The sequence below is a fragment of the Xyrauchen texanus genome, chromosome 17, assembly GCF_025860055.1.
Source record: "Xyrauchen texanus isolate HMW12.3.18 chromosome 17, RBS_HiC_50CHRs, whole genome shotgun sequence".
Classification (NCBI taxonomy): Eukaryota; Metazoa; Chordata; class Actinopteri; order Cypriniformes; family Catostomidae; genus Xyrauchen; species Xyrauchen texanus.
In genome coordinates, this window is record NC_068292.1 from 36,500,972 (window position 1) to 36,518,509 (window position 17,538).

Consider the following 17,538-nt stretch of genomic DNA (forward strand, 5'->3'; position numbering starts at 1 on the left):
TTTTTCTTTCCTTCAGAATATTTTCAGAAAGAAAAATGGAAGAATGCTCATGCTGCTCTTTTCTATACAAGGAAAGCAGACAGTGACCAGAGGCAGTCAAGCTCCAAAAAGAAATATAAATGACCAATTCATGCTAAATGTATGTCGTTATATTCACTGAAAACCTTAAACACTGCAATGGCTCAAAAATCTCATTGAAGCTCGCAAAACTTGAAGCACACCTCAAGGTTTGACATCAATGACTGGTCATTGTACACTTTCATAATTAGGAAAAGAGCAGCCTGGACATTCTGAAAAAATATCCTTCTGTGTTCAACGGAGAGAGTTTTTGGGAGAACTATTTCTTTAACAAACAATGTTTTGTTGGTGACTAGTACCAAACCAGCATACACCAGAATAAACCACAACTGAAATTCATGCTGGCCTGCGCTGGTCTTTTCAGCAGGTTATATCTCAGACTATACAGGCATATCTAGAAAAAATTTACATGTACACATTTATTACCTGGCACTGCCTGGAGTCTCTCCAGAGGCTTTGCACATCGACTGATCTGTCTCAAACATCTCCAATCCCAGACCTTCCACCTCATTCACCACAGCCTCAGAGCAGTGGTCCAGAATCATCTGTACTGTCTACACAAAAACACACATCAAACACACTCCAGTGATTCTTCCTCAAGGCAGAAGTGTTACACCACATCTAAGTACAGCAGAGGTCAAGTTTTATAATGGAAAATGTTAGACCCCAAACACAGAGGGTAATAAAGATCACAATCTGATTAACTCGTGAGAACCTCAGAGGTATTTGATGATCTTGATGGTCTGACAGCTTCATATCTCAGCGATATTGAGGTGAAGTTGAGAACATTATGAAGTCAAACAAAAGTTCCTAAGGGAATAGCAATTGCCCAGTGTCTCACCTGGATGAAACTGGTAGTGTGCTCTCTAAAGGCTAGGGTATTCTTCGCTTTGTCGTGTGCCATTACGTGTACCACATGGTCGGGCGTTCTAACCTTTCAAAGTATACACTTCGTAGTTTGATGCATGCACACTGCGACTTCTTTGTGATACTGTTTACAGTCTGTTTTAGTCAACACCAGGCACTTGCTCAGACAAACACACGGCAGTGAATTAAAAAATTGGGCTGCACGCGACCCTTCAGATGAAAACAATTACGTCATCAGTAAATTTCGTCACGCAACTCTGGTAAGGACAAAATGTACATAATGTGCAGTGTGTGAAAGACGTAGCAGCAAATTAAACCCAAAGCATACTTTTGGCTTAAAGGTGCTGTAAGCGATTGTTTTCATGGAAAGGTTTGCAAAAAATGATCAGCTCCCTGAAATATATTAATTAAATAATTGTCCTGAGATATCTCACCGGTCTCTGTGACAGCTATAGATTCTGTACACAGCAAACAAATTGTTTTTTTTTTTTATGTTTTTTATTTTTTCCATTTCATTTCTTATTTTGCATGTTCTCATAGTGTTATAGTTAAAGCAGATCATTGAGGCTTAATGCCATTTTCAGATGTATAATATTTGTCTGTTGAGGGCGCTTTTGTGCAACTGTTGTTGTGTTTGACAGTCATAGGAACACACAATGCTGCTCTACCGCTCGGTTTCAGTCTCAACTTTATTTTTGGAGGGCAGGTTCGGAAAGAGGGGGCTTGGCTTATTCAAAGAGTCAGTGTCGAGACAATTCCAGAACGATAAAATCGCTTACCGCACCTTTAAGACCCTCTCAATCCTTCTCTCTCATTTCCTATCTTCACTGTACCTTGCCATCATTGATGATGTCGAGGTGATGCCAGCGGCGGTCTGTGACGATGGCTCTTGCAGGCAGCTGCAGTGTCAGAGTCCCTGAGCCATGATTCACACTTAGTAAAGGAACGCCATTTTTCAGTTCTAATGAAAGAGTAAGAGAGACAGAATAATGGATTTTCATTAAACCTGAAGATGCACAGAATATTGATGTGGGTGCCAACAGGTATAATCACTGTAAATCACAGAGAGACAGATGTCTAATTAACTACATAGCACAGCACAATCTGTGCTCATCAACTCTATGTATAAGAATTTATATATATTAGGAATGTCATAAAATATTGGTACAACGAGTACGGATCGATACGTTTTTGTGGCATCAAATTATTAACATTAGCCGACTTTTAAATCAGAAGCCTAATTTGTGTGCTTTCCAATTCACTGTCAGTTGGCCTTCTGTTTAATGTAGTCTGACATAATAGCTTTGGGAGATCATACACCGGACAACAGGCACAGCATCTCGGGCAATAACCAATTTTCAGGGCTTTTACAATAAAATATTTTCTGATATTATGCATCATTAAATATTAGGGCTGCAACAGTACATGTATCTGTGCCAAACCAAACGGATACAGGGTGTACTTCGGTATGGTTCACGCAGTTCACATGAATGATTACATATTTTTTAATGAAACCAATATTAAAACAACATATAAAGAACAACACAAACCGTGTAGAACTAAAATGAAAAATATTTAAATAATTGTTGAGCAACACAGGACCACATGGAACCAAATCTTAACAGAAAAGAGGGCCTCACTGTACACTAGAAACATGATCAGATAAATGTATGTAATGTTTATGCGGCCAGTTCTTTCATCAATGTGTGCACTGCCCTGGCGGCTTTCACTGTATTTATATCCGCATCTTTCACTAATCGAGCGAAAAACAATATGGAACAGCCTTTCTGTGCCCCCAACCCCCACTGCCAGAGCCTGGGACAAAAGGTCCAGTTGTCCACCCTTATTGGCCGCCCTGCTCATGAAGCATATATCCACATGTGTCTCTTGAGCTAACTGGAGCAAAGCATGAACAGCCTGTGCAAGTTAATCTCGCCACTGCGTTCAAGCAGCCTCCCTCTGCAAGCTCAGACAGGGTTAAAACGTTAATGAACACCACAGGAGTGCTTATAGTTGAGTGATAAGTACAAGTTAAGTACAAGTGGTGAGCTGAAAGAAAATAGACGCAGAAATCTGCATGTCTTAAATTTGTTACAATTTTTATAATTGCACTTTTTGTACTTTTATTATTATTTATGTTTTTAAACAATGTGCATATAAGTGGCTCCTAAGTTTTGCATTGTAATTTCGTTGAAAAAATAGGCATAGTGCAGTCATGTATAAATTAGCCTTAACTATAAGAATCGTTTCCCATCAGCCACTGTGTTTTCAAAAGAAATAATTTAAAGAAAGATTCTTTGTTTTCCCAGCTGTACCTGAAGCATACAGAACCGTGACCCCAAAACCGAGGTTTGTACCAAACCATGTATTTTGTGTACCATTGCAGCCCAATTAAATATAGTTTAAAGTGATGTGTGTTATTTTTCACAGTTAAATACTTTCTTTTATCCTTGTAGAATGTACAGTGTAACTAAAGCAAACATCATTTTTATTGTTCATACTAAATGTTATGTATTTGAAGAATCCCAGATTTTTTTTTTAAATCCAATTATTTTTGCCATTTTCTATGGTGCTACTAGTGGTGCAGAAATTGCACACTACACCTTTAAGAAGTTTTCAAACTCATCATAGAACAGCATATAACACAATGACCGCACACGTATGTGACATGAGAATTTAAAGGTGTTCTATGCCCCCCAGAATTGGTTTTGACCTCAGCAGTATAAAATGCTGATTCGCAATCAAATTGTGGTCAGTTTCAAATTGCTGTCACTGCAGTGGAGGGTTTCCCAGTTCAATATAAACATGTACCAAACTGATGATGTAAGCTTATGCAAGGCCACTGGAGGATTGTTCCCTGAAAACATTTAACAAGTTGCACAATACAGTATTGGACAAGTGGCACAGGATCTGAACGTATGACCTTCACTGGTGACCTAGGGTCAAGATCAATGCTGACCCAAACTCCACTTGCACCACTGCTGACCAAATACATTTAAAAGCATCTATCATTAGCGGCTCACTGCAGACAGTGCTTGCGGCCACTGATTGATTTTAGTCACACAGTTAATTGAAAGGGGAAATTAATATCATGCAATTCTTTAAGGAGAATCTATGATGGTTTAAGATGGCTTAAATTATTTACAGGATTCCGACTGTACCGGATATATGCACACATTTGTACGTAAAACATGTGTGTGAATATTTTCATCTATACATACACTTACATTTTTCCAAGATTTAGGATAAAAGTTAGAGACAACTCAAATCAAGCATTCACAAAAATCACAGACTTCCAGTGGCCTTAAAAAAACATGAAATATGTTCAAATTATAAAAAAAGTTATTAGTAGAATTTGAATACATAAGTGAACTTACAATATGTCTTATTTCTCAATAACAAAAAGGAATATTTTCTACATTAAAAAGGTATGTTGATCATATGTGGTCTGGGACTACTGTATATAAAAGGTGTTAATTGCATTTCAATTGAATTTGAGAAATTGGTCTTTTCTCAAAGATCTTGCAGTGCAGGTTCGAAGGCAAACGTCTCTTGCGAAACATACCTAATGCAATGAAGTCCTCTTTTTCTCCTGGCTGTGGTGTTCCCATTGGGCCATTGTAAAACAACAGGCCATTGGCTGCCTCTGTGATAAACTCCAGAGAGATGTGGCTTTGAAAGCAAGGCTTTATGGGAGGAAACCAGGCGTAACCATTGCCGAGAAAACTGTGTTTGGTCTGCTGGCATTCTGGCCCGTCAAACATGGGGGGACATTTACACCTACAATAGAACACAGAAGATTGGTCAATATTAAATCAAAGTAAACTCATATCATACCTAACCCACCAAGTTCTATATTTTACAAAAACAAAAGTAATTTAGAAAAGTTATTGCATTGAACGGTAGTCTGTATTACCTGTAACCCAATTCACTGTCCACACAAGTGCCGCCATTCAGGCAAGGGTTTTGTGGGTATGAAGAGCATTGCTGGTGAACACTCTCTCTGGCCAGGCAGCCACACTGAGCACTTGCTTTGGCTGAGACGGACACCAGAGAGACATTTCCATTGTTCAGTACTGTAGGGCGGTCACCGAATACCAATTTGCTAGAGCAGCCGCCTGTCTGACCACAGCCTGCATAGGCGCACTCGTCCACCCCCACCTGTAGGATGGCCACACCCAGAGCCGACTCCAACTGAAAGAGAAAATGTAGATCCTTCTTAACCCTATGCACTGTTCATCATTCAAATTGTTCCCAAACAAAAGTGTCATTTTTTAATCGTTATGAGCGAAATGTAACAACTCTAACTTCAATCATTTAAATCAGCATTTCGGGTGGGTTTTTGTGTATTTTATGAACCAGTCCTCATAAATGATATACCGTTTGAAAGCTTAAAGTCTCAAGAATCAAACTGTGCTGTCCATTTAAAAAATAAAAATAAACCCAGTTGAAATTCCAAGTATAAACACTAGATGGCTGCAGAGAGCTACTTAGTCATCCCTGGTTGAAGAGAAGATGTTTTCTAGATTTTGTCACAAGTTCTGCCTTTAGATATATATTTAAACATGATCAAAGGCTACTTTTGTCAAAGCTTTGCTTTTTGTTACATCTTATGGAGTTTTGTGTTCCCTGCCACAGTCGCCTTCGGCTTGCTCACTGGGGTTCTAAATCCAATTATTATTTAACTATTTCATTATTTATTTTTATACACAATTTACAATTACACAATGATGACTCTAAGACTTTATAGATATTACAGTTTCCTTTCTGTTAAAGCATGACTTTCTGTAAAGCTGCTTTGAAAAGATGTATAATGTGGCATTATTGCAATAATTTGTCAGTTTTGCAATAATGCCACATTATTATTACAGTCAAACCTGAACATGGTGTTACAAAGAGATGACATATATAGAGAAAGCATCACTTATATTTTTTTCAAACATAAAAATTAAATTACTCAAATAATTCAATATAAATATCAAGAAAATGAACATAAATGTGCAGTGATAACTCAAAAAGTTAAATTACATTTTCAATGGCAAACTTTTTTTAATAAACGTTGGTGGCAAATTGCTTCCAAAAATGATGAGTACAATAACAAGTAATAACCTAATTTATCCCTGTTTGTAGCCAGATGAATGTATGCTTGTGCGTGTGTTTAGCATCGCAGATGTGTTATCGTCTCGCCAATTCATTTTGGTGAGTGTGTTTTTTTGACACATTTAAAATTTCTGTTGTATAGTCTTACCAGTTCAGTTTTGTGTGTTGATTTAGATTTTGTGTGTGGCTGTTTTTTAGATTTTATATAATAAATAATAATAATAAAAAAAACTATGATCTCAGATTTTTAGTGTTTCCCATTCATTTCCTATGGTGGTCACTTTTGACAGTACAAGTACAAGTGTAGCTTTGTTCAGATATCAAATGGGCGAAAAGTCACCAAGTCTCATACCTCTCAGACAAAGGAAACCAGTTTTATTGAAGAAACAAAATTGATTTTGGTCAAAAATGACAGAAAAGTGCATAAGAGTTAATTACTCGAGCTTAATTAATGTTACTTCCATATTTCATTCAGTTTCCTTAGATTTGCGGCAGAATAAGTTTTACTGTTAAATAATGGGATAGTCGAGTAGAAAATGTGATTTAATTAATAAAATTATATAATTTTAATATTTAATAAAATTGTATTATTCCTCGTTTAACTCTTTGCACTATTGTTTTTTGTATATTAACACTAACTTCACTTTTTAATGGTAAGAAATTGATGGTAAGACTTGATAATCATAGGAAATCGTTATTTAGATCACAAATTTGCCATTATTTGGAGCAGAATCTTAGATACGTCTAATTACTAGACAAGTTTAGAATTATACAGTATTAGCTGATTCATCATAATTATTTTGTTGTTGTGTTGGTTAGTATGGGTGTGTTTTCAGACCACCATCTCATGCCTTACATGGAAATTAAATATTCATTGACCCTAGCGCAATGTGCAGATATGAGTTGTACGTATGAGGAGTCCATGGTCTCCATGTCTGTCTATGGATGAAACACAGGAGACTTGTAAGGGTGTGAAAGTGTGCGCATAAAAGTGCATTTTTTCTTTCTCACCTTGGCTTTGTTCATGGCCACATAGCCGTGGAGTTTCTCTGGCTTGTAGTACGGTGAGCCGTGAGCAGCAAACCACACACTAAGATGGTGCTGAGCTGACTGGCTGCCATAGGCCAGACTGAAGACATCTACATTCTCCACGTCTGTCTGCAAGAGCTCAGACAAAATGCGCCGGAGACGCATATATCGGCTCTCAACATTCGCAGATGTCCAGAAAAACTCACTTGCCGTTATGTCTATAAACACCAAAAACATACATAGATACTCTTAAAAAATTTGTTTATAACATCAGAACTTATCAACAATATAAAATCCAAAATTATATATTAAAGAGATACTATCATACACACATTTTATTTTGTCCCTGAGGTTCACTAATGTAGTATTGCAATACCATTTCAGACCCTCTCTGGTCATTCAGAAACTCTCTAGTATGTTTAAAAAGTATATCAAACAAAAATTCAAGAAAAATGCAGTTTGTCATGATATGACTTCTTTAAACATAATATTTATGCATACGATATGTGTCAAAAAATATAGCCTGACTACATTAAGAATTTCACTGTTTGTTTTTTTTTAAAGGGAGAATAACTCACTGGCTAATCTAATAGACCCAGCGTTCTTCAGCGCCTGCTCCTTCAGTTCAATCACTGTGACCTCAGCTGTGGAGGTGACGTCAGGCCAGCTCTTATCTGCCACCCTCACATGCAGATTGTAGAAACCTGCCTGTGTTCCCTCTCTGATGCTCAGCTGACCAGTGTTCTGGTTAAGGCTGAACTGTCTGTGCAGGTTCATGTGCATTGGGAAAGGAGGCAAAAGGTCAAGAATTAAAAAACATTATCATGAATCAACTTGTATCGATGGTCATCACTTTTTACCACATTTGAAGAGTAATTCACCCATAAATGTAAATTATGGGATCATTAACTCACACTCATATCATTCACATTCTATATTATTGCCTTTCTTCTGTAGGACATAAAAGGAGATATTTAGCAGAATGTCCAAACTGCTATTTTTAACATATGAAAGTGAATGGGGTTGGATGGTATTGAGCTTAAAAAATAAAAAAAAGACAAAAAAGGATTATAAAAGTAGATCATGTGACTCAACAACAAACAAAATGAGGGTGAGTAAATTATTAAATACATTTCATTTTTATTCAGTTATTTGCACTATACTGAGATACACTGGAGGGAAAATGACTGTACAGTAACTTGAGAGTCATTCCCATGTTCATTCCTAGATAATCACACATGAGAGGGCAGCAGTGCAGTGCACAAAAGTGATGCTGTAAAATGACTCATGCTGTATTATTAATGGCAGTGTGTATATCGGTTAAAGCACTTATGTCAACTCCTGTCTCTGTCTCATGTGATGAGCATGACAGGGACACTTCTGCTGCTTTGAATAGGAAATATTCCAGGAACAGCAAGGCAGCACAACTCTCACTCATTCTCACTCTCTCCCTCTGTATACATACACTTTCTCTAGGTTACTCAAGGTTTCCCAAATGGCAAATTGATCTTTGTTATATATATATATATAGTTGTGATGCTACACACCCGGCCCCTAATCAGGCTAATCAAGCCCCGGAGAGGGATAAAGGCCGACTGGAGACTGCAGTGGGACAGAGAGAGAGATTTACGGGCAGCTGTCCGACACCTTTGTGTGTGTTTGTCTTTTTGTTTAGTTCTTCATTTAGCTACTTATATCGTCAATCCAGTTCTCGCCTCCTCCTTTCCCTTAATCCCTTTACAAAATCTAACTATTTTAATAAACTTAACTTAATGGAAACGTAATGGAAAACAAGACAATGTAAATGTAATGCAAGGTAACATATGAACACTGTGAAACATGGAACAAGATAACCCACAATTACATTTAACCAGGGTTAAAAATGTATTTCAATGAAATGCAAGTAGTCTATGCAGGACCACACTTCTTCAATATGGGGATGAAGGAAATGCACTAAAAAAGCTCAGTTAATCTAGCACTTCAATTAAATCAACACTTGTTTACGGCTCTTATAATGTACCATTTGTACTGATGCTTTTTTTTGCCATGTAAATAACACAAGAAATTTAGCACCAAGGTCATTAAATTCACATTAGCCATTGCTGAAATTAAATTCAATCATGTTCACATAACAGGAATAGAGTTCCAGCTCGATGGTGACCTTCAGCTCTGGTGCCAAATTAGGTACTTAACTGTCAAGTAACAAATGAAAAACTGCCTGGATCGAAGCAACGTTCTTTGTGCCAAGAGATGTGTCATACTAACTAGCACCAAACTGCTAATGTATTAATGTTTTAATTATCAAAATTAATGAGGGCAAAACCTCCACAACACTTTTCCGGGCACAGCTTTGAATGAAACTTCAAATGGACTGTGATTGAACTCAAGACTAAACTGATTAAGTTGGCATTTGTAGTCAAGAGTATTAGCGTAATCACTCCTCTTAAAGGTCCCATCACTGGCACAAGTCACAGAGGCTTGTTTTGACAAAGACCATCACTTACATGGAGTGATTAAAGAGAGCTTCTATCCAACATTGTTTGTTCTAATCAGTTACTAGGAGAGAATCCTTGTCTGACTTCAGAGTGAATTTTGAATTCTATTTTTGATTAAGTATTAAAAAGCAAGTGACAGGCAAGGTGACGGAGAGCCAATATACAGCGCTCAAGAGCATGCTCTCATTCTTTATCATTGCCTTACTTTTGTTCTTTTTTTTTCTTGCCTTGTAAGTGTCCGTTTACACAGTCATGTTTCAATGAAACTTCAATAGAAAATCAAAGCACCTGGGGGGTTTGCCTTCGAACTTGTACACCTTTTCGCTCCAATCATCGAGGTCAGTGGATTGAACCTGTCCAAGTATCATGGTGGGGAGCATACCTGGGGAAAATACATAATGAGGTTAGAGAAAAGCTACTTCCATCCAGTCTGTGCTATACCTGGGGCGATGTGTGTGTTAGTGTGTGTGGGTGGGACAGACATATCTTTAAAGAGATAAGCAGAGCATCTTATTGGCCCATATGGACCCACTTAAACAGCACAGTGGGGGGTTGGATATGATGCTATTAGCATGCACCATTGCCATTTCTCCAAAAGGAAAAACAAACAACTGTAATCCTGTTAGTCATGAAATCCAATTTTTTTAAATGCTCCTGTTTATGTGGCTCATAAAACCTGGGATTTAAGTATCTTGCTATGTTTGACCTATGTGACAAATTCTTAATAGAAGGGTATTAAGTTTACAGGTAGTGTTACAAACTAAATAGATTATTGCATGGGGACGACATGACCATAAGTAACAAAGAAAATTAATGTGACTCTCCCATGTTTTGGTTTTGGACATGGTACAATGTTACCAACATGTTTGTTAGTCTTACATGAAAGTACTTAAGTGGTCCTATTACCTATTGTATACTGTACTTTGATACACCATTCATAGTACTACAATGGTAAATGTCTGAAAAATGTTAGTATCATGATATTTTTTGAAGTACACTGGAGTAAGTTATCTATATCATGTTACATTAATATTTTAATCATACAGTATCATGGTATATGTCAAAGTACAATGGTATCACCAATTGATACCACCACTGTACCATAATACCCCAATGATACATTTTTAATGGGGTAGCACAGCAGAATAATGACATTCTTTTGGAACATACCCTGTAAGTTGTACACTATAAACTCGCTGTGTCCAGGAGCATGGGGGTGGTCATTTTTGTCTCCGATAATGACAGTAAGAGTACTGGTTGCACTCATTGGAGGAGAGCCACTGTCAATCATCAGGATTGGGAGAAGGTACTGGTTCTGTTGTTCCCGGTCAAAGGTGCGGAGAGCGGTTATCATGGCACTGCCATTTCGCAAGTCAGTCAAGTTAAAGTTGGTCACATCAGAAGTTAACATCAGTAGACGGATGGAAAAAGGCCCTCCGTTGGATGATGTGTCTCGATCAATGGCATGTAGCAGAACCGAAGTGTCATTCATGCGAACGACTTGTGGTGCAATAGTGTTCTCCCACACAATGGGCCGATATGCAGCCTCAAACTCTGGTCCGTTGTCATTGACGTCCTGTATGGTCACTAGAACAATGGCAGAACCGGTAAGAGCAGGACTGCCCATGTCTGTGGCCAAGATCATGAGCCTATATTGGGACACCTTCTCCCTGTCCAGAAAGTCAGCCACTACAACCCAACCACTCTTGTCCACCAAAAATTGCTGAAAGGGGTCAGATTCTGGGGCAATGCTATATGTGAACCTCCCATTTTGACCTGAGTCCAAATCCACAGCTGTCACCTGAGCCACAATGGTGCCGACTGGAACGTCTTCAAACATCGAACCAGCTTCATAGAACTGTGGGAAGAAGACTGGAGCATGGTCATTGGAATCTTCAACCTGGATGATGCAGTAAGCAAGGCTGAAGAAGTCAGCATCTTCTACTTTGATGGTAAGGTTGAAAGTGCGCTCATGTGGCTTCTCAAAGTCGATCTTCTTCTTCAGCCTCACCACACCACGGCGGTTCACCTTGTCCGTCTCAATGAAAAACTTGCGATCTTCATCTCCACCAATGATGCTGAAGGTCATGACTGAATTTTCACCTTCATCTCCATCGGTGGCAGCCACTACCACTGCCTCGCTGTTGATGTCCAAGTTCTCTGGCATTGACGCCATGTAGACCCTTTTGGTGAAAACAGGAGGGTGATCATTTACATCGGAAACCACGATCGTGGCTGTTCCTGTCCCGGAAAGTCCTCCTCCATCCCGAGCTTCCACCACAACATGATATCTGTCCACCACTTCCCTGTCCAAAGAACGCAGAACGGTATAGATGGTGCCAGTGGCTGGATTGATAGAGAAGAGGTTAAGATTGATTTCATTCCGCACATTCTGCACAATTCTGTATGTCAGGATAGCGTTCTTGCCAGCTTTTGGATCGTCTACGTCGGTGGCCCGCATTTCCATTATGGAAGTGTCTGCTGGGGAGTTCTCAGGTACGTGACCCAGAGAACAGTTATCCATGGCACACAGAAAGACAGGTGCATTGTCATTGATATCCTGCACATCGACTAGAACATCGGCAAACCCCGTAAGACCAGCCCAGTTCTCATCGGTGGCCAATACAAGGAACTGCCAGACCGAACGAACCTCACGATCTAAACGCCGCTGTGCATAGATCCTACCATTCAACTCGTCAATGGTAAATTCACTACCAGCACCCTGCCCATGTAGAGAATACCGCACTGCACTCTGGTCTGCCTCTTGATCTGGATCTGTGGCAGAGACCTGGGAGAACAGTAGTGGGGAAAAAGAGGAATGTATATTTGAATTCAACACACTGATCACAAAACATATGAGGCAATTAAAAGTTAATAGTCTCAGTAAAGGAATGCAGATTGTTCTCCTGCCTTTTTTGGTTTGGTTATGCAAAGCCTTTGAAGTTTTTTTTTATACTGATAGCACAATACAGAAATATTGAGACATGCTAGCGGAGAATGACAACCGTGGCAAGGTGTGTTAAAGCATTCATTTCAAATAGGGTTTCTTTTCTTCTTAAGCTTTAACTTCAAGAGCACATTAATAAACATAACATATCACTTCAAGGCAATCCACAACAAAACTGGAACCAATTTATGGCATAAGGTACAAGGCACACACAAAATCAGTTCTACATCTCAGCAATCTGCCAAGGTTGATTTGCCTCTCTACAAGAATATTACCATGTTTTTCAATTCACCTGCGGTTTTCTAATCCTCAGCACCTGTTGTGCATCCATAACATTTCAAATTGTGTATAGTTTATACAGTGTAATTACTATACAGAGGCCACAAAAAGTATTTGGAGCACTTTAACATGCTCAAGTCACACATATAAAAAAATATACTGTATGTCATTGCATTATCTAACAATATTAAACCATACGGCATCTGCAAACAATTGATGCTAGACCTTTTTCTCAGAACTAACTTTATTTTTCATATTCCACTTAAGCCTGACAACCAGAAAGTGGTTGCTAAGTATATTTATTGTTTTATCATAAGAAACCTAACTTCTTTTTGTTAAATGTTTTAATGGAAATGTCTGCTTGAGCTATCATTCTTGAAACTAAATGCCACATTTTAGACATTCAAACAATAAGTGTGGCATAACTTCCCAAATAATTTTTGGAGTCAACATATGTGTCTGCTTGAGTGTTTTAACACCTCACCTCTAGTACAAAGACAGGCAGCTCCGTAAGCTCCTCTGTGACTCTGGCATGATACTCCGTTTGAGTGAAAATAGGTGCCTCATCATTCTGGTTGATGACATTAATGACAACCATTGTCTGGTTTTCCCACTTTCCATCCGATGCGACCAGCTGTAACTCGTAGCGCTGCACCTGCTCATAGTCCAGCCGCTGGGCAATAAAAATCGTGCCAACCTCTGGCTCCACATCGAACGCACCCATAGTGTTCCCCACGGTAATCTGGTAGCGCAGTTTGGCATTGGCACCTGTTTGGGGGGTTTGGGAAATGATAGCATTCAAGGAAGTGTTAATCTTGGCTGAGCTGGATAAAAAGAGAATGTCAGCATTAATCTGTGCTCATTTGATGAGGATTACATAAAGGCAAAGAAAGCTCTAACACACACATGATATGATTGTGCCAAATACTAAAATCAACATACATGCATTCCCACAAAAAAAATGTCACACAAAGACTGTTTCTTATATATGGTTTTGTACCATATAGACAACAATTCTACTCATCAATATACCATAAAAAAGAATCCCATTTAATCCTTTCATAAGAAGTAGCATTAGACTAAATAACCATTCTTTGATCCATTATGAAATATGATACCCACGTAATGGTCTTGTCGTCTTACCTTCAGTGTATATATATTTTTACCTAAGAGTGAGAAATTCTCCTTTGACAATGTACCAGACACAATGCCTGATTTTTTATTTTTATTTTGTCATAATACTTTCTGCTGGTGCAGTTTAATGTACAGAGACAACTACAGTATAATCAAGCCATTTATAGGTTGACCTCCCTAAGAGTGTTTCAAACATACTGTAGACTTGTTGACACAGTCAAAAATAGTCAACATGTCAACTGGCCCAACCAGTGGTGTTAGTTTGGGATGAGACTACCTGTGATAAACCATTTAGCTGTACATTCACTAGCTTGTCTGAAGATTTGTAGATTGGTGGTGTGGAAAAGGTGGAGTGTTTAAAGACTCAATTTGGAAGCATTCATTGTTTTTTATCGTTTCCATTTAGTGCTGCCTTTTTCAGAAATGATACACCTGTAAGTACACAGAACAGTGATTGAAAAAGTATCCTAGAAAACAAGCACCACATTCTATCTTTTCCACTTTCCTACTAGATTTGTCCATCCATGGTACACTGCAGGAGTGAATGGCTCCAGTTTCGTTCCAGCTCTGTTTACCAGGCTGGATCAGATTTTATGAGACAAACACCATCTGGGCATGATGTGTGAGGATTTCATTAGAAAGTGTCGTGCTCATCCTAGCTACGGCCATCATGGATGTGAAGTGCGATGTGTTGTGACACTTGCTGAGGGGAGCTCCAGTGATTTGCCAGAAGTGGATTCCTTAGTGACCAGCCGAGCCATATGGTGCACCCTTCTCCCCAAAGCGCCACCAAAGGCCAACCAGCTTAAACTCAACTACTGGGATCCATAGCAACTGGCTCTCAACTGGTTTTGCTCCAGGACCCAGATTTTACATTGGACATCAAGTGGTGACCCAACACAATTAAAAAATCTTAAAAATTTAAATCAAATCAAATCCTTAAAATCAAATATTGAAATTATGAATATTAATAATATGAATATAATAGTAGATAAAATAATTACATTATTAAAATATTTTTAATCTCTTCAGCCAATAACTCAATGACACAATGTGTTGGCACACACCATGTTTATCCTTGTTGCAAGTGAACCTGTATTTAATGTAGTCTGGGTTGCATTTTGTTTTTTAACCTCGAGTCATTTTATTCATGGTTTTCGAGAATAAGCACGAGTCATGTAGTAGTGTTTGATTGGACACACAGCCTTTGACGTCAACAACAAAAGATATGAGAAGCGTTTATTCTCTATTTTTAAAGTTGAGAAGCCAACAGTATTTATTTTGCTATGTTGACTATGTGGCAAGTTGCATTTTGCCTTGTTTTATCCCAGTTGCTGCAACACTATCAGAACAGGCTTGCGAGGCTGTGCCCCACCAATTGAGAAGCACTGATTTATAGGATGGTCACTGGTGCTGAATGACAGCAGAAAAGTCTATAAGACCTTTGGCTCATTTGACTGTTGAAGAAAGTTCTGTATGTTTTACATATTCTATCTTTGAAATCAGTCTGGAGTTTACATTTACACATTTGGCAGACACTTTTATCCAAAGCGACATACAGTGCACTTATTACAGGGACAATCCCCCTGGATCAACCTGGATTTAAGTGCCTTGCTCAAGGACACAATGGTGGCGGCTGTGGGGATCGAACCAGCGACCTTCTGATTAACAGTTATGTGCTTTAGCCCACTACGCCACCACCACTCCGAGTTTGATGAACAACTCAAGGAGGGTACTGCTAATAAGCTTTAGGAAACATTTAACAGGCCTGTAAAATTCATCTTCTCCTTTAAATCAGTTCCTAATTATTCCTATTCCCCATTTTCATCCCCAGCGTAATTTTAATGGCGATCTCATTCATTGTGCCTTTCAAGATGGAAGGGGGGACAGAGGGACATCACGTTCTGATTTGCATTCTCTTTCATGACAGTCGTGAGATATTAGCTGTCGCCTGGCTCTGGACTGTCCATCCAGCCAAGGCAGGTCATGCCACTCTTCTGCCAGCGATGCCGTCTCATCATTAATGAGCTATCAGACACCTGTGCGTCTTCATTTCACTGGCACTGTCTCCTTCACCCTAGCCTGCTTGTTGACACGGCTCCATGCCACACGTAATTTGTCATGCATATGTAACAGTGAAGCCGTGTTGTGCTCCCGCCTGTTTGTTTATGTTGACAGATGAGTCGGAGTCGCCATGCCCTGATGAAAATCAGAGTGAGCTCAGGTGGAGGAATCGTATCATCAAGATGTGTGGAGAAGACAGGCAGAGGACGAGAAATTTGGGGGTGGGCAGACAGACAGGCTGGCATGCTTCATTTGATGGATAAGTGATTTGTACAAGGCTGTCATGCTCAGATTATCAGGAGCAACTCAATGGCTGTCGAACGAAGCTCAATAGTAGCTTAATAGTAATTTTTTCCATCTAACATTCTGCCTAACATTTCCTGATTTTTGGGTGAACTATTCTCATGAAGCCTTCTTTACTAAATAAAAATGGCAATACTGATTGGTTTGTAATTTCTGACCCATTATGTATGAGTATGACTTGTGATAGTCATGATGATTCCATGACTATCACAAGTCATACTCGCAATTGCAACGAAACCTCATCTATGTTAGCCAGTTAGATAAGCTAGATAAGATAGAAGCTACCTTGGTGACATGCTTAAATAAGCTGAATTCAAAACATACATTTTCAATACACCACAGACATCCAAATGTTTATCTTTACAAGTCATAGCAAGTTATGCACAAGATTATCATATGTAAGATGTGGTGACAATCAGGGCTGTACTGGGAAGACAAATTATGTCATCATGTCTGGTCAACTGGTTGTTGGGTGATCCAAAATTTGTTGAGCCTTTTCTGCATATTGAGGCACCTTTTGTTGTCCGTTCTGCATAACGCGGCGGCTCATATTAGCTTATTGCGGAACATTCTGCACATTTCGCAGCCGACCCACGGGTCCGCTCGGTTCTCCCAATGGCCAGTCCACCCCTGATCGTCCACAAAGTGCGTCGGCCCAAAAGCCCAGTATGCCAGATTACCAGTCCAGCCCTGGTGGCAACACAGCACTGGTCCACTAGATTTTTATTGTTGAACCCTGATGTAATGGCCTAAATGTTCCAATATCAACTTGTACACGTCACTCAGTAAACCGATGCAAAATTAACTGACTGCAAATAGTTTGGCAAGCTAATTCATACTGTAGCTCATTCACATGGTTTCAGCAGCTAAGATTATGTTTTGAGGCTGTGTTGAATTTGGCTGTAGGATAAGCAGCTCTCTAAAGACAAATCAAAAATTTACTAAACAGCCATATTTCATTCAAGAGGCCAAATGATGCATAACAATAAGGTAAGGTTTGCTGTCAGCAATGTTTGTACACATGATAATACTGGCATCTTACATTACAAGGACAAATAATACAGACCGCCTATTTGAAGATGGTGTAATAGCTATAGTTACATCATTATAAAGTCTGTGTGCTACTGAAATAAACATGAACTTCCTGCAGTTCCAGCTTGCCCTTGAGGGGTGCAGCATGCTTTGCAACTAAAATCTGCAAACACACAACATAACCAAGTAAAGCACAGTGAGAAACATACT

General features: G+C 39.0%; 1 protein-coding gene across 1 annotated transcript in view; it reads right to left on the reverse strand.

Moving 5' to 3' along the window:
• LOC127658027 (neural-cadherin-like) overlaps positions 1-17,538 on the reverse strand; it is a 177,180-nt gene that overhangs the window by 18,669 nt on the left and 140,973 nt on the right. The window contains exons 17-25 of the mRNA XM_052147094.1: positions 13,280-13,563; positions 10,740-12,357; positions 9,858-9,951; positions 7,653-7,837; positions 7,057-7,292; positions 4,862-5,139; positions 4,511-4,725; positions 1,779-1,906; positions 505-632 (exon numbers count right to left, since the gene is read on the reverse strand). Of these exons, the coding sequence (XP_052003054.1) occupies positions 505-632; positions 1,779-1,906; positions 4,511-4,725; positions 4,862-5,139; positions 7,057-7,292; positions 7,653-7,837; positions 9,858-9,951; positions 10,740-12,357; positions 13,280-13,563 (3,166 nt within the window). The remainder of the gene's footprint in view (positions 1-504; positions 633-1,778; positions 1,907-4,510; positions 4,726-4,861; positions 5,140-7,056; positions 7,293-7,652; positions 7,838-9,857; positions 9,952-10,739; positions 12,358-13,279; positions 13,564-17,538) is intronic.